At 53.3% G+C, this 19,559-nt stretch overlaps 2 protein-coding genes across 7 annotated transcripts; both read right to left on the reverse strand.

Moving 5' to 3' along the window:
* Positions 1 to 3,078: 3,078 nt before the first annotated feature.
* Positions 3,079 to 12,918, reverse strand: ENO2 (enolase 2). Of its 6 annotated transcripts, none has more exons than XM_075510702.1 (12): positions 12,804 to 12,918; positions 9,599 to 9,690; positions 8,539 to 8,634; positions 8,188 to 8,246; positions 7,087 to 7,156; positions 6,781 to 6,914; positions 5,848 to 6,070; positions 5,195 to 5,392; positions 4,865 to 5,066; positions 4,559 to 4,667; positions 4,363 to 4,421; positions 3,079 to 4,015 (listed from the first exon to the last, which is right to left on the reverse strand). In XM_075510702.1, exons 2-12 carry the CDS (start codon positions 9,681 to 9,683, stop codon positions 3,946 to 3,948), a joined length of 1,305 nt encoding a protein of 434 aa, XP_075366817.1. In that variant the 5' UTR covers positions 9,684 to 9,690; positions 12,804 to 12,918; the 3' UTR covers positions 3,079 to 3,945. The 6 variants fall into 6 exon arrangements, with proteins under 6 accessions (XP_075366817.1, XP_075366823.1, XP_075366809.1 ...); XM_075510708.1 differs by having other exon boundaries at positions 9,599 to 9,767; positions 12,804 to 12,912; XM_075510694.1 differs by lacking the exon at positions 8,188 to 8,246 and adding an exon at positions 11,252 to 11,455 and having other exon boundaries at positions 12,804 to 12,912.
* Positions 12,919 to 13,157: 239 nt separating this feature from the next.
* LRRC23 (leucine rich repeat containing 23) lies at positions 13,158 to 19,559 on the reverse strand. The gene is made up of 7 exons (XM_075510748.1): positions 19,384 to 19,559; positions 19,195 to 19,307; positions 18,070 to 18,323; positions 17,843 to 17,973; positions 14,591 to 14,727; positions 13,779 to 14,001; positions 13,158 to 13,491 (listed from the first exon to the last, which is right to left on the reverse strand). The coding sequence occupies exons 1-7, from the start codon at positions 19,480 to 19,482 to the stop codon at positions 13,453 to 13,455; spliced, it is 996 nt and encodes a 331-aa protein (XP_075366863.1). The 5' UTR covers positions 19,483 to 19,559; the 3' UTR covers positions 13,158 to 13,452.

The following is a 19,559-nucleotide window of genomic DNA, read 5'->3' on the forward strand; positions in this document are numbered from 1 at the left end:
TACTCTTCATTTGAGTAAGGTGCCCAGCACCTTATAGGAATTACCCAGAACCCAAATTTTTGGACGTCTTGTCAAATGTTCAGCAGAAGAGTGTCTCTGACAGCCTCCTATGTTAAAGATATTGGTTTCTCAAGGTTGAACACCACCCCATTGTTCTTGAGAGAGACAAAAAGATACTGGAGAAATTCAGTAGCTCTTCATTGTTAAGGCTTCCCTGTGCACTCTACAACAAGCCTAAATCAGTGACATCTCCCCTTCCAGCGCCTTCACGGGCACACACACCTATTTAGAAATGAAAGAACAATTCTGCAGGCTTGGGGGCGGCGGGGGGGGAGGGGGGGTAGTGTTAAATTATCCCTTTAACAGCTTGACATTGCTCTGAAAATGTCATCTAAACAGAATATCATTTGAGAGTTAAAAAAAAAAAACAACAAATGTTTCACTTCACAGATAGTGTCACATCTCCAGCCCATCTCTATGCTGTTCCTCATACTCTGATTGAATGCATATTATAGCACAGCAATCTGATGGAGACATCAGCTTATACAACAGGAGTCCTCAGGTGCGGGAATAGCAAAGTGTTTGGACATTTCTATCACAAAGAAACTGTAACCAAATCTCTGCCACTGAGGCAAAGAGAAAGCAGCATATATCTTATGATGCATGGGCTAAGGATAAATATTTGCAGTGACCCAAGCAAACATACCAGGGTCATATATTACTTATATACATTGTGCCATCAATGACAAACTCTTTTGATTTAGAAAAGGCAACCAAGGTGAGGCACTGCTACGGCGCAATGCATTGTCATCACGTCAGTGCTTTCACACGCCTTCTCTGACACAGGGACATGACAATACCCCACTGCCGATAACTCTTCACCAACAAATTCTTACCACAATGTAGGGACGTAAATATGGGTTCTCTGCTGTTACAGCGTTGCTGCATTTAAATGGGCGCCACAGAATACCTTGGGTACTTAATTTCCTTCCTTGCACAAAAAAGACAAATGGGGGGGGGGCGGGGAAAAGGGGGGGTGTGCTCTTGGGAATACGAAAGCCAAGAAACTTTATTTCCAAAAAACTGCCCTGCTTGCTGAGCAATAGCCATACCGTTTGTAAAATCCCAGCACCTAAAACAAAAGGAAGCAGCAGTTAGGTGTACAACTGGAGAAAACAGCACACTCCCCGTGCCTCACGCGCGCACCCAAAACGTACTTTCCTTCACAAAAACAGCGCTACCGTGCACAAACGCTTTTGCGGGAGTCGTGACTGCGGGGGACGCTGCAGGGGACACCGCGCGGCCCCGCCCACCCCCCTCCCCCCTGCGGCCGGTCGCGGGGTGGCGGCTGCAGCCCGAGGGGAGCGCGGCGCGGTACGGCGCTGCCACCGCCCCCCGCCCCGCCGGGGGACGCATTTTGCGTCGCGGCGGGCTCCGGCACGGCAAAATGGAGCGTTCCCCGAGCGACGCCCGGACTACAGCTCCCAGCAGGCAGCTGCGGCCCCACCGCCGTGCGGGGCGGGCAGCCGCCCGTGGGACCCCGCCGGCCCCCAGCCCCCCCTGCCCCCTTCCTTGTCCCGGCCACCAGCCCGTGCTGGTAGCGCCGGTCCCCTGCTGCCTCCCCGGTGGATGGGCATCCTGCAACCAGCCCCGCCGCCCGGTTGCGGGAGCTTCCTCCTGTGCTGCCGGTCTCCCGTGACCACATGGCATGGCTAGCGGCGGCCTCCGTGTGCCTGCCAGCGTCTTCGGGGTTTCCATCCGTTTGTTCACCCGTGGGTGTTCACCCGTGAGGTGTGGAGCTGGACACACTGGCTTTTGGGTGCAGCCGATGAGTTTGGGGTGAGTTTTACTCCGCAGCTACGCTGCTGCTTCAAGAGGCTGAGGGGGAGGCTTCACAGAGACCACGCGCAAGAGATGGCCTGCTACGACACAAGCTATTCATTACCACTGAGATTTGTTCTGTATTCACTAGTCATCCCACTAGTGATCCCCTAGAAACCAATCCTGTCTCTACCCTTACATTCTCCTGCCCACCAGCTTTTCTGTTCTGGGCATGTGTGCCATAGCCTTTGTCTTCCCTTCTTGAACTTAATCCCTTTTCTATGCTATTTAGTAAAGAATCAGCAGTGAAATGCCCATGTTTTAAAGTGTTGTCTTTTGATTTTAGTCTGCATCAGGACACAGTCGACGGGGCTTGGGACTTACTGAGGAACCTCAGTCTTTACCCTTGTCCTTGCTCATCATGAAAGACAGGGCGGTGTGGCTTAAGCCTGAGTCTGGAAACTTTCTGTAGTGAAGTGAGGCAAGAGGTTTGCAGGACCTGAGTGTGCCCAAGTACATAGAGGGGCTACTGACATGAACTGATAACGGTGGGCAGGGTGTTTTTATTATTTATTCTCTGTCATAGCTTGGGTTGGATTTCTCACAGTAGCACCCCCCCAACCTCCCACCTTGATTGGAGTCTGTCCAGAAAAATGCTCTTGAGCAGGCGCTGAGGTTTGCTGGCATTCAGCCTGCTGGGGCACCAGCTGGAGCTGGTGATACTTTCACCAAGTACTGCTGTGTTGCCCCTGTGAAACAAGATGGAGCTGAGAGAGACTGACATCCCACCTACCCCTCCATTCACTGCTCTGCAAGCCCCTTTTGTGGAGGGGGATCAGCTTTTTCTCCCACAGAACTTGCAGTTCCAGTGTACCATCACTTGATGTCAAGTGGGCAGCTGGCCTGTGGCCAATCCTGAGGGCTTTACATCAGTGCAGGGCACAATTAAAATCCCTGTGCTGCAGATCTTCACGCGAAGTGGTTTGGTGGAGGTGGCGGGGGCAATTCCTACCCTCCCACCTGCCTTCCTCTCGGCGTTCCCCAGCTGGGTGGCTGACAGAGCAGTCCAGCTGTGGGACAAAGCTGTGGAAGGAGGTGGGGGTACCTGAGCCTTTTCTTTCTCTTGTCAGTCCCCTCTGCTTGTTTTGGTTACCTTTCTGCATGAGCCTCTCCTGCTTTGATGGCAAAATGTCCCCACTTCCCAAATGCTGGCATGTAGAGAGAAACGTCAGGCTAAGCCAGGCAACTCAGGTGTGAAATACATTTTAATTGCGTTTAGGGATCTGTAGTTTGTCTGTTGCTCAGCTGAGCATGGGCTGTCCAGAAGGTGAAGCAGATATTATGGGCGGAGGAGAGGGTGAAGGAGTGCAAGAGGGAAGGAAACAGAGAGAAAAAGGTCACGAGAAGCAAATGAGAGCATGGCTTTGTTTACGGATGTGTTTTAATATATCGCCCCACAGTACTATGTGCTGACCCAGAGACTGACAGCACACACACACACGCACACCCAGTGAGGAACAGCAGGGCACTTCAATGCTAAGCTGCTGGCAAGCACAGCCCAACACAGCACAGCACTCGGGGTGGAAGGAGGGGACACTCGGGTCCCACCAGGGCTCAGCGCAAACACACGCCTGGGGCACAAGGACGCCATAGGCCAGTACACATACACCTACACACATGCACAACGAGAGCGAGCCCACTGGCAACGCTCATCCAAACACAGCTACAGGTGCGACACTTGTCCAAACACACCAGCTGATGCACATATATTCACCGCACATGCTTCAGCGTACAAGGGAAACACACCAGGCAGCATGCTCCCATAGTCTAACATGTGAACAGAGTGGCTCAGACACGGTCCTGCACAAAAAACAAAAGACACACAATGCCTAGATCCAGAAATGCTTATGACCCCAAGGCAAGGGACAGGGTGTAGGCCTCTCTCTCGTCCTTCACCTGGGTACATCTAGCCGGGGACACCTGAACTCAAGGGGGTTTGAGGTGAGAGGGAACTGGGTGGTGGAGGGGGGAGAAAAAGCAAAAAAGGGAGCAGTGTAGAGAAGGGGTTTCAGAGTCTGTGAGGTGGGAAAGAGCAGCAGGGTGGCTGTGCCCTGGGGACAATGTTCAAAGAACACTAGGGTTGCGAAAGTTGTGTCCAGCAAAGCGTGCTTCATCGCCAAGCTCTTCCTCAATCCTTCAGGAAAGAGAGAGAGAGAGAGAGCACACATCAGGCCCTTGCTGTGAGGGAGCATTGGAGGCACCAGGGTGCCGGAGAGGCAGTGCATTGGCCAGGAAGCTGACATGGGCCGGAGGAGCTCAGCTCCTGCCAGCTGCTGCACCTGTGGGGCTTGCACCCTCACGCCAAGGAGGAAGGAAAGAGATCTCCAGAGATCTCCCCAGGATCCGACTGTCCTCTCTGTGCCTTGTGTCCATAACATTTCCTCCACAAGCCCCATCTACCCTTGGGCTTTCAGCTTCTCCCACCCCTATTAGTCACTCCCCCATTCTCTCTTCTGCATTCCCGTTCCTGGAGCCCCTTACCTCATGAGCTGGTTGTATTTAGCCAGGCGTTCAGACCTGCAGGGAGCACCCGTCTTTATCTGTAAAGCATTCCCCAAAACAAACACTGTAAGACACTGTTATGACTTGCACCAGTTTCCCATGGCAGGACAGGGGATTCTGTCTTCACACCCCTTCACTTTCCTCCAGGCCTGTGTATGGCCTGGGTCTCACCTACCTGCCCAGTGCACAGTCCTACAACCAGATCAGCAATGAAGGTGTCTTCGGTTTCCCCAGATCGGTGGCTCACCATCACACCCCAGCCATTCTCCTGGGCCAACTTACAGCTGCAAGGAGCAAGAAATGCAGTCAGTAACTCTCACTCCTATAACCACCACCTGCACAGGGTGAGATCCAGGCACCCTCTCCTCCCACCCTATGCTCTGGTAGAGACAAAAGTCTATTCCTCCAGTAGATAGTGTGACACCCTGCTATGGTTCATCACCAACCCTTTTGCAGGACAAGGGCAGTGGGCTGGACTTACGCTTGGATGGCCTCCGTGACAGATCCAATCTGGTTGACTTTGAGCAGGAGGCAGTTGCAGGCCTTCTCTTCAACAGCCCGCTCGATGCGCTTGGGGTTTGTCACTGTCAGGTCATCTCCCACTATCTGAATCCCCACATTGGCCGTGAACTTGGACCAGGCCTCCCAGTCATCTTGGTCAAAGGGATCCTCGATGGAGACCACTGAAAGGACAATAGAAGAGACATGAGTCAAAGCTGCCTCCCTTCCTACCCCGAAAACACAGAGGGGATGCACCTGTTAAGTGTGCAACACCAGTGCTGATTCCCTACTGCCAAGCACAGCAGCTCACCTGGATAATCACGTACAAAGCTTTGATAGAGGTCACCCAGCTCATCTGCAGAAATATAGCGGCTTGGGTCATCTGGGGACTTGAAGTCCAGGTCATATTTGCCATCACGGTAGAACTCGGAGGCTGCCACATCCATACCAATGACAATCTTGTCCGTGTAGCCCGCCTTGTCAATAGCTTCCTTGAGGAGCTCCAGAGCTGGGAGGAGGAATGTTGCAGTCATGAGAGTCAGCCTGTGCAGAGAGCTCTGACTTTCAGTGGGAACCTCCCATGGGAGGGTCCTGAGAGGCACTGAGAGCCTGACAGTGGGATAGGAGAGGTAGAAAGGAGCCCAGAGTGCAACAGAAACATGCCAAGGAGCTGTGGAGGCCATATCCAAAAGGATGAGGAGGAATTAAAATACAATCCACAGCTCAGTGACAAGTTGGGGGAAGGCCTTGCAAAAGTCTGCGCACACAAAAGGTTTGTATGGAGAGGCTGTGACAGATCGAGGCTACCCCAAGGAGAAGGAGCTTAGAAACCATTCCCTAACAGAGGAGGTCAATGACACTGAGGCATCATATTTTGAGCCAGTCTTTGGGGAATGCTGTGAGCTGGGTGTAGGAAGCCACAGCACTGCAGGCAGGGGTACCCTATCTCTGCAGGGCTCTCACCTTCACTATTTTCCAGGATGTTGGGGGCAAAGCCTCCCTCATCACCAACATTGGTAGCATCTTTGCCATACTTCTCCTTGATGACACTCTTGAGGTTGTGATAGACTTCAGCCCCGATGCGCATGGCATCACGGAAGCTTTCAGCTCCCACAGGCAGGATCATGAACTCCTGCATGGCCAGTTTGTTGCCTGCGTGGGAACCTCCATTGATCACATTGAAAGCCTGGAAGAGTCCACACGAGAATCAGAGCTGAAGGAACCGGTCTTGGCACCACCTAGAGGAGGCTCGCAGATGAGTCACCATGCCCATTCACGCCACATCCCACAGGGTAACGTAACACATTGTAACACATCAGCTGCAATGCATCACACCAAAGGCACATACAGCCTGGTGTCTTCCTTCCAGCAGTGGCTCAAAGCAAATAGTTGGAGAGGACTTTCCCACCTGTTTTCCCCTCAGAGATCTCCTGAGCTATATGTGTTTATCTGTGCTGTGTTTATCTGTATGTGTTTATTGGCAATGCTACATCAATCTCTCCTCCAGGGTCTTTCTCCTTGACCCGGAGAAAATTTTAGCATCCACAACACCCTTTGTGAAGCAGTTTCACAGGGCAGCTACCTCTGGGGTGAAGACCTGCATTCCCTTGTTTTGAACTGTGCCCCAGAGGGTTTACATGATGCCGTCTGGTTCTTGTGCTAAGAGTGAGATCCTCAGTCAACCCCCACCACAACCTCTGCCGTATCCTCCTCAGGCTCCTCTTTTCCATATTGAAACCTGACAAATCTCAGGCGTTGGTTTGCTTCCTTGATGAGTGCAGTGCACTCAGCTGATGTTTCAGTCCTATATCCCTTCCTTCTCTACCCTCCCAACACACCCTTTGAACTTTCTTTTGGAGTTTCTGAAGGTGGATATCAAGGACGGAGGAGTCTTACTGGCACAGGAAGGATGAGATCGGAGTTGCCGGCCAGGTCAGCAATGTGCCGATACAGGGGGACATCCTTCTCTGCAGCTCCCGCCTTGCACACGGCCAGTGAAACTCCCAGGATAGCATTGGCGCCAAACTTGGCTGTGGGCAAAACCAAGGAGGAGTTAGGCTTCGCAGGCAGCAACCTCCTCCCCAGTGGGTGCCCTTGCCAGCCCAGCCTTGGGCTCACCACAGCTCTGACAGTGCCCCCCGCTCCAGCCCTGCAGCCTCCCATGCTCTTTACTTCCCAGGCCAAATAAAAGGAATGAATTACATTTGTTCTCTGTGCCGTCCATCTCAAGCATCAGATTGTCTATCTTCTCTTGATCCACAACAGAGAGGCCCTGCAAGAAAGAAACAGCTCCTGAGAACAGTAGGCTGAGAACAGCTGTTGGCTCTGGTGTGCAAGAAAGGAGGCATTGATGGAGAAGCTGGGGGTACAGGGACCTTTTTAGCTTGTGGGGGAACATATACACACAAAGCTCTGGAAATTAGTGCCTCGGTATATAGTCAAGTTAGGTAACCACGATGATGTTGCTGCAGTGCAGTGTAGATGTACCCACGCTGGGGAGGGGATCAGCAGCAGCCCAGGCAAGGCCACGCATTGCTGGGGACATGGACTCCCTTGGGGATTTCCCTAGCCTTTTGGCAGCTTCCAGGGAGCTTTGTGGTGCTGTGGCCACACAGAAGCTAGGCAGAACAACAGTACATGCTCAACCCCAAGCAAGCGAATGTTGACTGGATGGAACTGTCCTCGGGAGTGAGGTGGAGAGCAGGATTAGGCCCAACACCCGCAGCCCTCCACCAGGTGGGGTATTTTTCAGGGGTGGAGAGAGCTGGGCTCTCAGCCAGACTCCCCCCACGGGCTGCACGGGGTGTAACATGTGGCTTCAGCTCAGCTCTCCTCAGAGCAGGCTCCCGGTCTTCAGGTGTAAACAGGTTGCAGATGTGACACCACCGCTCCTTGAGGCTGTGTTGTGGGGGCTGCCAGACCTTGCATGGTACGGTCATTGCTCATCACACGTGAATGCTGGGTGTGATGAATGGGTGTGAGGCCACAGACATGTGGATGAGGTTCGTTGCTTGAGGAGGAGCACATCTGAAAGAGGGAGAGAGCTCTACAGGGAGCATCGAGGGGACTAGTTAGGTAGTACAGATGCTGCAGTGGACCAGGTAGTGTTAAATCCTTTCCACCCAGAGAAAAGATTGCTGTGGACACATACAGGCATGGAGGGCAGGAGGGGTGTGCCCAAGTTCACAGAGAGCATCACTATGTCTGTTAACCTAGTGAGATGAAGAGAGGCAGAAACAGATTGGGGGACAGAGATGGACCAGAGTAAGTGTTGGACAAGGGAGAACAAAGATAAATCCTTACAGAGCCCACGAGAGCTGGGGCGACAGTGCTGTTGATATGATCCACGGCCTGCAGGACCCCTAAAGAAGGGAAGAGACAGAGAAAAAGAGAGAGAGAGAGAGAGAGAGAGATGGTGAGGCAAAGAGGAGAGTGGAAAGAGGGAGGGAGAGGAACGATAGAGATTGAGAGAGGGGAGGCAGCGAGGGAAGATCAAGGCCTGATCTTTCACTTTACGCTAGGTCTGTGCCTCTGTGGTCTCCCTGAGGGCAGTGGGATACATCCACACCACGGCAGCAGATGAGCAGTACCCTCTGGTGGAGCCCCACGCAGAGGCAGCCCCGGGGATGGGGTGTGGAGCAGGCATCTCCCCACCTTTTCCAAGGAAACGCGACTTGTCATTGTCTCGCAGCTCCAGTGCTTCATAGATACCAGTGGATGCGCCGCTGGGGACCGCTGCTCGAAACATGCCTTGGGAAACAGCAAAACATGGGTGTGAGATGAGCCGAGGGTGAAAAGGAGGGAAAACTCTCATACACCTGCTTCTGTCCTGCTTTCGTGGGAAAGGATGTGGCAATCACTTGTGCAAACGGATGGCCCTGCTGGCTGGCTGCTTATGGCTGGTCTTCTCAGAGGTGGAGCACCTCTTGGAGGTGGAGCACCAGGGTGGCAGAAATATATGCACCCAGGGCTTCCAGACTGAGAAACCTGGATCTCAGGCACCCAAAGGTCCACACTGATCCCAGAACTACAGATGACGGGTGGAAGTCTGGTTCCTTAGCTCTCCTCCTCGTTCCAGAGGCAGCCTGATCCACAGCCGCCAGAGGCTTCCTCCCCCTCAGACTGAGGCTGGGTTTCTGCCATGGTGAAGAAGGAAGAGACTGGTTGGATGCCTGCTCTGGTTGCTCACTGCTCCTCACCCCTCAGCCCACCTAGCTTTGGGCCCAGCACAGATGCAGCTCTTCCAGTTGAGACACATGTGCATGTACATACCTGCACAGAGATCTTGGGGGCAAACCTTCCCCCGCCTCATGAGCATGGCCATGGATGTGTTTCCAAACTTGTACTGTGTCCCAGGACTAAAAGCATAGCTGCAGCAGGGCATTGCGGGGATACGACAAGAAGGTAAATATATTTATCTTAACGAAACTTTCTGTCCCTGCTACTAGCAGGCACATGGCTCAAGTCACATACGTGGCAGCCAGCTGTCTCGTCATGATTTGCCCAGCACGTGTGCCGAGTTGCTGAGCACATGCACAGGCAGAGTCACAAGCAGAGTTTTGGTCTCTGCCTCTTCCCCTGGTTTGCTGCCTGCCAGGGATTCACCAGAGAAGACCCTCCATGCTCTCAGCAGAGCGTGCCAGGCTGCCATGCAGCGCCAGCTCCGCCAGGGTGGGCAGGACTTCCCCTCCATCTCTTGTCCTCACCCACATACCTTTGTGTGTGTACAGGTCCACCTCAATGGTGGGGTTCCCACGGGAGTCCAGGATCTCGCGGGCATGGATCCTCTCGACTGCCATGGTGAGTCTGTGGAGAGGAGAGGAGCGGACAGGACATGTTCAGCTCTGAGAGGCCCCAGGATGTGGTGCTCACCCTTCTAATGTCTAGAGAAGACATTGACAGAGAGAAGGGAGCTCAAGGAAGAGCGACTTTAGGAGCTGGAGCTAAAACTATTGGCTCAAGGAAATTTAGAAATTGCTATTAAAACCCAGATTGTGGGAATCTACCCACATTTTGTCCAGGAACTGGTTATCTGTTTGAATTTATTCTGTCCCTTTGCTGCAGATGACAAACTGGGAGCTCTCTCTCCCTCTCTCCCTGCGCCACGGCTGAGCGCTCTCCCTTCTCAGGGCTCCTGATACAAGCCCAGGTGGCAGAGACGGGGAGGGTGCCACAGCATCCACGGGCAGCAGAGAGGGAGGGATCAGCTGGCACAGCCGGGAGATGCCCCCAGCCCCAGCGCCAAGGACGGGGCACCAGCTTCTGGTGTCTCCCTTCCCCTTGCTGGGAGGCGAGGACGGTCCCTGCCAGGGCCAGGCAGTGAGTGGCCGCTGTGTCCGTGCATGGCACGCAGGGAGCCAGCTGAGCGCGGTGGCTGCCTGGGGCAGAGCCAGGCAGAGCAGGGGGGTGGCTGGCCCGCGGGGACCCTCAGCCCCTCTTCAGCCCACAGTGCGGGGAGCTGCGGCAGCCCGGCTCTCACAGACCCCCAGCCGCATCCCCCTGGCTGAGCGCCCGGCTCAGCCTTCCCGTCTCCCCTGTGAGCCGCCAGGTCAGGCTGTGCTCAGGAGACAGGAGCGTGGAGGATGCCAGCAGCCCAAGGAGCCATCTTGCTGAAGGCTGCGGTGCCTCAGACGTGGGAGAGAGGGCTCTGAAGGGAGGGGGGACCTGGCCCTGCCCGAACACAGGGGCTGGGCCCAGCTCTGGACCTTTTGCTCTGCTTCTGAGATGTGGAAGTGGATGAGACCAGGAGGCGTCTCTGTTGGATGAAGAGGATGAGGAAACCTGGCGTTTTGGGGCACCTGGTTAAACCTGAAGCGGACAACAGGCTGGTGGGTGAGGATGGCTGTTTGAAAGAGCTTCTCTTGCTGAAGTTTGCTCCCTAGGGGGTCCAAAACAACTTGTTCCCCCATCCCACCTTCTTATTCCCCTGGCTGTGGGGCTGTGCAATGCTGGGGAGCTGCATCCACCCAGAGAGGGAGCAGCAGCGAGGTGCGTGTCACCCCATGCCCCCAGCCCCACCAGGTTTCCCCCACCAGCTCCCACAGAGGATTCACTCAGCCCTGAGCAGGGCCAGACCCCCACAAAACTCGGTGCAGGGGCCGGGCCCGGGGTAGCCATGGGGCCCCAGCCAGAACCACACCGTGCTGCGTGTGAGTGTCTGACAGGGGTATGGCCAGCACAAGGGCTCACCACAGGGATGTGGTGGTGGGGGTGCTGCAAATAGCACATCACAGCACTGAGGGGAGCTAAGAAGCAGGCTGGGGGAAGCTGGGGTCAGCTCTTGACCCCATTGCCTCAGGTGGGTGGAAATCACACGGGTGCGAGGAAATCACGCTGCTCTGAAGTTTCAAGCAAGAGCTTCCTGTACGGCGAGTTTCAGTCAGTGACACCAGGGCTCTCTGAAGCCTGTGCGGGGCCCTCCACCACGTCCATCTGGACTGGGATCCCCCATCAGCCACTTTGGCAGCACTCCTCATGCCATCTGGCACACGCTGTGGGGACTTCCTCCAGAGCTGTGCCTGCGCAGCTGCGAGCTTCCTTTGCAGCAGTGCCCTGGCCATGTCCCAGCAGCCTCCACGGGGAAGAGAGGAACAGAACCCCATTAAAGTGATCTTTGACAACAAGACCCGTGCCAGGTGCAGTGCCTCTCTGCTTATGTGGTTATGTTGCCTGTGGTCACATCCCTCTGCCCACATCCACCTGCCCACACCCAGCTGCCCAGTGGGGCCAGCTCTGAGGAAGCCAAAGGAGAAGCCCAAATCCAGCCTTGCCTGCCCCACCCCATCACTCACTTGATCTCTTCTCCTCTCTAGTCCTTCACACCCCTTTCTCCACTTGTCTTGCTGCCCCATGTCCCCCTGTGTTTGCCCCCCTTTGAACAGTGCAAAGAACCACCCTGAAATCCCTGGCATCAGCTGCACTGTCCTGAAAGGAGGTCAGATGCGGATAAGCCAGGATAAGGGATTGGGACAGAGTCATAGCCGGGAACCCGTAGGCCACAGTGAGGAGGGGAGAGGAGCCAGGCTGGAGGCTGGGCAGCCTCCCTTGAACAGGGGCTGGGCAGGGCACCCCGGGAGACTGGCACTGCTGCAGTGCCTTCCTGTGGGCACTGCATGTCGCCAGGGCATCGTCTCACTGGAGTTCACGCTGCAGTAATTCCCCCTCCCCGCCAGGCAGGCCAGCATGGTGAAGACCTTTCTCCCAAGCCACCGCCACCAGTCCCGTGTGCTGCTGCGACTCCCCCACGCTGGGCACTGCTCCCAGGAAGCCTGCACTGCTGCAGTGTCGTGGCTGATGCAGCTATTGCTTGCTTGACTGTCACCTCCTCTCCCTCCTGCCTCCCCTCCCCTGTGTGGTGTGGGGATGTGCAGATAAGAAAACATCCCCTCTCCTCCCTCCCTCTCCCTGGGACCCGGCTGAGCGGCTGTGTTTATGTCAATACTTCGGGAGACGGGGGGGGGGGGGGGGGGGGGGGGGCTGATCTGCTCTGAGGCTGGGTCCTTTCCCCAGCAGTGCCCAAACTGAGCTTTGCCTCCTCCCCACCACCCCACCACCCTCCCCCAGGTAAAGGTCCATCCCGCAGCACCTCCCGGCAATGCCCTTGGGAGCACCACCTATCCTTGTTGGATGCCCCCGCTCCTGCATTTCCCTAGGTTCACATCTGAAAAGGTGCTTGCCGGGGGTAGGGAAGGAGGGAGTACCTGAAATTACAATATGAAAGAAAAGTGAGAAGGTTGGGGGTGAGGAGAAAGAGGTGGGAGGAGCAGGGGGAGGAAGTGAGGGGACTTTAGTTGTTAATGCCGCTCCCCGTGGTCCTTCTCCGCAGGGACCCCAAAGTACGCGTGGGGTTTGGAGGGCACAGGGTGGGGAGCAGAAACATGCATGCGGTGAGGGCGTGCTGGCCATGGGGAGACACTTACCTTCCTAGGGCAGGGGTGAACGAGAGACTGAGAAAGTGCTGGTAGAAAGGAGAGAGGACGAAGCTGAGAAGGGATGCAGGACCTCAAGGGGAGATGATGTGTCCTCTAAGCCAACGGCGGCGGCAGCAGCAGGATGGAGACGCCCCTGATAGGGCCGGGACAGCAGCATGTGACCCAGAGCTGCGATGAGTCAGGATTTAGCAAAGCTTTGCAAACAGCACGTAGAGGATGGAGAGAGAAAGAGAGAGAGAGGCAGGGGATAGACAGACAGACGAGGGTGAGAGAGCCAGGGAATAGGAGTGGGTGTGCAGGATAAACAATTCCAGTCACTCCAAGCTCATTAATTATTTTTATTCAAACCAGAAAATCTTTTGTGGGAGCCATAATTGAACCACAGAACCTGTAAGTCTCCCCTTTCTCCTCTCAGGCCTACTGAGAATAGAGCATATGAGTGCAGTGACTGCAAAAACACTGCAGTACCTCAGGGCAGCTTCCAGGCCCAGGGTGGGCAGCCCTCCTCTTTTCTCCAGGGGCAAAATGAGGTGAGAGCTGTAGGTAGCAGAGCTACCTTCACTTTCCCAGCTGCGCTTGTGGGGGAAGGCATCTTCAAATCTTGACTGGCTCTGGGAACAGGTGTTAAAAACAGGGGTCACTCATTCACATCACCCTGGAGAGATCCCTTCATTTCCTGAAGAAGGAAAGAGGGAGAAGTTAAATGATTCCACGCCTGATTTCTTTTCCCCTTTCTCTGCTCAGTTCTGCTAGAGGGGTCGGGAATGGCAGTAGGGTTGCGATGCTGGCCATCACAATCAGGTTGCGAAGCCCGGTCTCTGTTTCAGGCTCCTCTGCCCTTGGGACTGACCTCCCTCAGCCTTTTCCTCATGTAATCTAGAGGAGGAGAGGCTTGATCATCATGTTTGATCCTCTCTCTTTCCCTTCACTTCCTTCTCCTCCCCCCTGCCGTGCTGTTCTCACCTCTTCTTCCTCCTGTCTTTTCTGACAGATTTTGTTCGCCTCTGCCCGCTCATCTTGCTCAAATAATTCCTTGTCGAGGCGTTGCAGGTGTGGCAGCAGGACCAGGACCTCCAGCCGGTAATTGGGTTCATCAGAACATGGATTGTCCAACAGCACCAGTGCCTGCAGCATGGGGAGGACCTGCAGTTTTGCCACCTCCTGAAGGCTACTGATCCCATTATTCCTGAAGAAAAGGAAACACAGAGGGGAGGTGAAAGAGAGACATGCAAGTAGCGAGGTCCCTTCAGAACAGTAAGCTGACAAGACAGACAAAGCAAAACTTAGCAGCATGATATCTGTAGGCCTTAGACCACAGACCTGTCATCTAAGATCCAGATCTGTCTGCAGCTCCCCAGACTAAGGGACAAAAAGGACATCTCTGGATTTCTCTGTGCTCAAACAGTCCATTGAATTGTCCGATACCACCATTGCCCTGTATGGCAAATGCTGAAAAGTAAAGGGCACTTGTGGTCATGTCTGGGACACAGAGAACACAGAGAGGGATCCAAGGGAGTTATGACAAGGAATAAAAAGTATGAGGTGGGGTCTGAGAGTGACTGAAGAGGTAGCTGTTTTCTGAGAAGCCCAGGAAAGGTCCTGGCTATTACACTCCTAGACAGCTGAGCACTGAACACCAGTTAAGGACAGTAAAGATCAACCCATTCCCATCAGGTCTTCAACTTCCAAAGGAACCAGAAAATCCTAAAGACCTAAATGGGAGTACAGCCTGATGAAGGAGTCTCTGGTCCTGACAGAGAGCAGGGAGAACCTACCGTAGATTGAGGTACTGCAGGCACTTCATGCTACTACAGAATCCATCCAGGGTCTCGAGCTGGTTGTCACGGAGGTGCAGAGTTGTCAGCTGCCCTAGCCCCTCAAGGCCTTCAAGGCTCCGAATGGCGTTCTGGGCCTGGGCACCAGGGAGGCAGGAAGAGAGAAGGAAAAAGGAGACACACAGGAGAGGGAACAGCAGTTCTTTCTGGCCTTTAAAGCTCTTTCTACCCTTCAGACTCCCTGCCACTGATAACACAGCCTTTTCTGAAGCTAGATTAGGTTACGTGGGGTCTTGCCCAAATGGGTTCTAAGTATTCAGATGCAAGGACCAAAAGTTTGCTGAAGAAGTGTTTCCTGTAGCATCACTTGGTGACTGAGACAAAACCACCCCAGATGAATACTCCACTGCCAGCACAGCACCCCCTTTGGCAGGGCCAAATCTGAGTCCCTAAGGCCTCAGAGAGCAACAGCATGGAGGAGAAAGCACAGACCTGAGCCTGAAACAAGTGTATTTAAAGGATGAATAACCAGTCCCTGTCAGTCACATAGTCCATGTAGTCCAGGGATCTTCCAGTGTCAGCTGCTTCTCTTGTGGGGGAAATGTACTACCAAGAAGTGTCCTCTTCTACTCCTCTAGGAGCAGAAGCAGGCTGAGTGTTCCTGAGAGAGGTTGCAGGGGGGTGGGGGGTTGTTGGTTGGTTTAATTTTAAGCGTTTCCTGGTATAATTGTTGTTATCCATGCATACGTGCACCTTCTTGCAACAAAATCTGACAATCTTACAGCAGGAAGAATGTGTCCTACCAGTTCAAAATTCCCCATCATTGAATTTCATTCAATTCACTGTGATATGAATCGTGAAACGGGGAAATAGGAAGCTCTGAATGCCAGCAATAGGTCCACAGCAGGGTTTCATCTGGAAAAGACCACTAGAGGTCTCCTGCCCAACGTCGGGCTCACCACAGCGCTAGCACCAGCGCTAGATCAGGCTGCTCACCGCCTTGTGCAGCCAAGGTTGGAACACCTCTGGTAACTACAACCTCCCCGCCACGTTCTCCAGCCTGGAGGGCTCCACTTGCAATTGTGGCTCAGGGCTGCAGTCTCTAAGGATGCAGATACCTGCACGGAAAACGGGGAGAGAAGTGCCGTTGTGCTCTCTGTTCCTTGTTGGTACCCAGGCAGTGACGTGGCCAATGCCTGAGGCTAACAAAAGTGGCACAGGCTGAACTGGTGGGATAAGAGAACAGTTTAGGACTGGATCACTCAGGAAAAGGACATTTTGTAGAAAAGGGGGACTCCAATGGAAACCGGACAAGGAAAAGTCTGGACCAGCTGGGCCAAGTAAAGAGGGTAACACAAGGATAAAAAGAGGAAAGTTGGAGATGTAGCGAAGGTCTTATGAACAGATTTAACAGCCAGGAAGGATTAGTAAATTGTACCTCAGAGGAAATCAGGAGCTGTTGTGAGCAATGGGGTGGGGAGCTCACAGACCACTGGTCTGTAAAGTGAATAGTAACCTCCCATCACTCTCACTTCAGCGTAAATAGTTTTAATGGCTCTGGCTCTGCAAGCGCTAACAGGACAAATGCAGAATGGATTTTATTCAGGGTTGGTTTTTTTCCCTAAATCAAAGAACATTCCATATGACTCCTTTAATTAAATGATGAATGATGAATTACATCATCACCTTACCTTAGATACCAGTTCTTCACATAGATGTGATGCCACCATTTGTTATGGAAAGCTACTATAATATGTTGCCCATGATTCCCTCTCCCCTTTCTGCATACCTGACCTTGCTCTAGCTAGCCTTTGTCACCACTGCTGCACAATGACCAGGAACCAACACAGCCCTACTTCACAGCAGTGATCCTCAAACCAATACAAGTACCACATGGTATGCAGCCAGCTTGTAGTCTTCCTGCTAGTAGGTATAACTTTTTTAATGCTAAATTTCATCTGCAACTATGTCATACATTAACCAAATTTGGTTCAGATCCTTTAAATTGAACCCTTTGTCTTGAACCCTGTCCTTGAGGCATCAGCTTCATCTACCCACAGCTCAAGTAATATCAAAATCTTTACACAGAAAGCAAAGCAGCACTGGGAGAGACACCCCCCCCCCCAATGATTTAGTGAGCAGGTGGACATGGCAGACAAATTCAAGGCCCAAAGATTCCTGAGAAATGAGTCAGTTGTTCTAGTTTTAATAATCACGTCTTGCAATTTGCCCACTTCATATGCGCAGCTCAGAAATTCCTCAGTCATGCCAGGAACCTTCTTTAAATATAAGTGCAGTGTTTGCTTCCCTCAAATGATTCAATAAAGTGACTGGTTTTACTTTGAAATTCTGTATTATATCTAGTGACTTATCCACTTCATCCCTTCTTCCAGCACCTCGAGGCCTAAAATCTCAGTTTTCTACCAGAAAATTGCAGACAATCTCAGCAAGCAATCTCCTCAGTGTTTTCTGCCAGGGAGTCTTGATGAAAAGAAACCATATAGCTTTTCAAAGCCTTTATCATCTTTAATTACTTTTCAAGAGGTAGTGACTCAGGACACCTATCCAGTCTTCGCAAGCTGTAGCACTGTGTGATGCATGGGACTAAGCCATACATACTTTCTTCACTTGCGTCTCTAGGAGTAAATGTTCCCTGAAGCAATTGTTTATGGTATTAGGAAACTGCTTCTCCTATCTTAGTTTCACTTCGATGTTCAATCAGTTTCTTTTTTGGCAGCTGAAGGTGTGAATCATATAATTGTGCTGTTTTTAAACCAGTGTTTGATTAGGCCCATCAGAGAGGAGAAAGAGGCATCACCTCCCCCTGTCACCCAGAGCAAACCTGTTGCTTTCCCCACTGACCTCCGGGGGTCCCGGGACATACAGTATACAGGCTTGCCTATCACTGCCAGAAGAGAATACCGCTTTCCTGTAGGAGGCTGGGAGGGAAGAACCCGACGCACTGAACATTGCCAACTCCTCTGCTCTCTGCAGAGGAATTACCAGTCAGTGGCTACTCCCTTCGCACTATCTGGGCAGACGGCATAGAAAGAACTATCCCAAAGAAGTGATTTAGTCTCTTTAGTTCTCTGAAATCTGTTCCTCTCCCGATCTGAGAAGATTGAACTGAATGGGCTAGCACGAAAATAATGCTGCTTTGAAGGGGACAGCTTCCTCCCCTCCTCCCACTGACTGGAGGTGCCAGGCTCTGCAGCAGCTCTGTCCCAGTCCCCTAGCTGGCTGATCCCTTACCAGATAGAGGTTCTTGAGCTTGGGAAGATTGAGCCCTGCTGTGCTCTCTAGCATGTTTCCTCGCAGCTCCAGGATTTGCAGGCTGAACAACTGGCCGTGACTCAGGCCCAGCGCTGTCTGGATTTTATTTCCTGAGTGCCAGAGGAGGAAGAAACAACAAGAGAGTTAATCCCACCCAAAAAGAGCATCCTATGTGCACAAGAATGAAGAGAGGTGGTCTGTGTCACCTTTCAGGCTGAGGTTGGCTAAGCAGGGGTGAGTAATGCCCTCCATATCCTTGATGCGGTTGCGAGCAAAGCTGATGATCTGGAGGTAGGGCAGCTCCTGCATGCAGGCACTGGTAAGCAGATTCCCATCCACCTTCAGCCAAAGCAGGTGGGTTAGGCTGCTCAGTGGAGACAAATCTTGCAACTTGTTCTCTGACAAATCCACATACCGCAGGTGAATGAAGCATTCAAGGAGGCTGATGTCTGTCAAGTCCCTGTGGGAGGGAGGATGTGAATAAAACATCTCTCGTATTTCCCCCTGCTACCAGCTTTCAGTTTGCTCCTCACCACTGCTGGAGGGAGGGCATCCTCCTCTCCCACTTCCCTGCTGTCCTAGGAAGCCTTGCTGGAGAGGAGGAGGAAAAGGCAGGCGACAGAGACAGGCCGAATAGTCTGTAAACAATACCGAATAAGATTGGACCTGCTTTCCTGGCACAGGGAGTACTTATTCCTATTGAACTGTAGCTGTCAGGAGAGGGCAGAACCAGAGCAGAAAAGAGGGTAAGTTTGCGGGGTGGGTCTGTTAGAGAGTAGTGGCAATACCAAGGACTGTGTGGAAGGACTTTGCTAGCGGGAAAAAGCTGGCTGAGATACCTATGAGGCTGCTGAAAGACACCGTCTTACTGAGGCCTGTTAGTTAGGTCTAGGGTTATGGGGGTGTTCTGATGAGGCTGAGGCTCCAAACTGTCGCCAGGCCATTGTGGCACTGTACTTACAAGTGCATGCCTTAAAGGTTAGCAGTTAACAGCAGAGATGCTTAATGGATATTTCTCAAAGTGACTGTGCGAGGTCACCCTGTTCAGGTCCCCCTAGGAGACCACAGTCCAGAGGGATGGACAGGCTCCCCTCAGTCTAGGGGGACACAGTGCATCTGGCTACGGTGGAGGCAGTCCCCAGCTCAGGGCTGAGGATGGACAAGCTATGCTGAGGCACAGACTGGAAGCCAGACAGCTGGAGAACATGGCCTGGAAATGCTCCTGCCCCACACGGCCAGTCACCAGCGGCCTTATGGTACAGCTGCTCCGTGGCTACATAGATGCCTGGGGAGGAGAAGGCCTTCTCCTGGGGCAGGTGCTGCACACTCACTTGTATTTGGCTTCAAATTTCACATAGGCGTGGGCCAGGCCATTGCCGGTCTTACAGAGGAGAGAGAGGCCCTCCTGCAGGACCTCCTCCGTCAGGGGACACAGTGCCAGCACCTGGGAGAGAAGCAGAGAGCACAACGCCAGCGCTGACCTAACCACAGCCAGAGGGTGACGAGGCCCCCTCCCTCACCTGTTCTTCCTCCTTCTGCTCCGACAGCGCCTCCTCCTCTTCTTCCTCTCCCTCCTCCTGAAGGCTATACTCGTCCCACTCCAGCTCCTCGCCCTCCATCCTCACAGGCCCCGCTTACCCACCCCGCTGAGGGAGCTCCGTCAGGCCCGGCGGCGGCCGCCCCCTGGTCTGCGCGA

Source organism: Mycteria americana, chromosome 1 (genome assembly GCF_035582795.1).
Source record: "Mycteria americana isolate JAX WOST 10 ecotype Jacksonville Zoo and Gardens chromosome 1, USCA_MyAme_1.0, whole genome shotgun sequence".
Lineage (NCBI taxonomy): Eukaryota > Metazoa > Chordata > Aves > Ciconiiformes > Ciconiidae > Mycteria > Mycteria americana.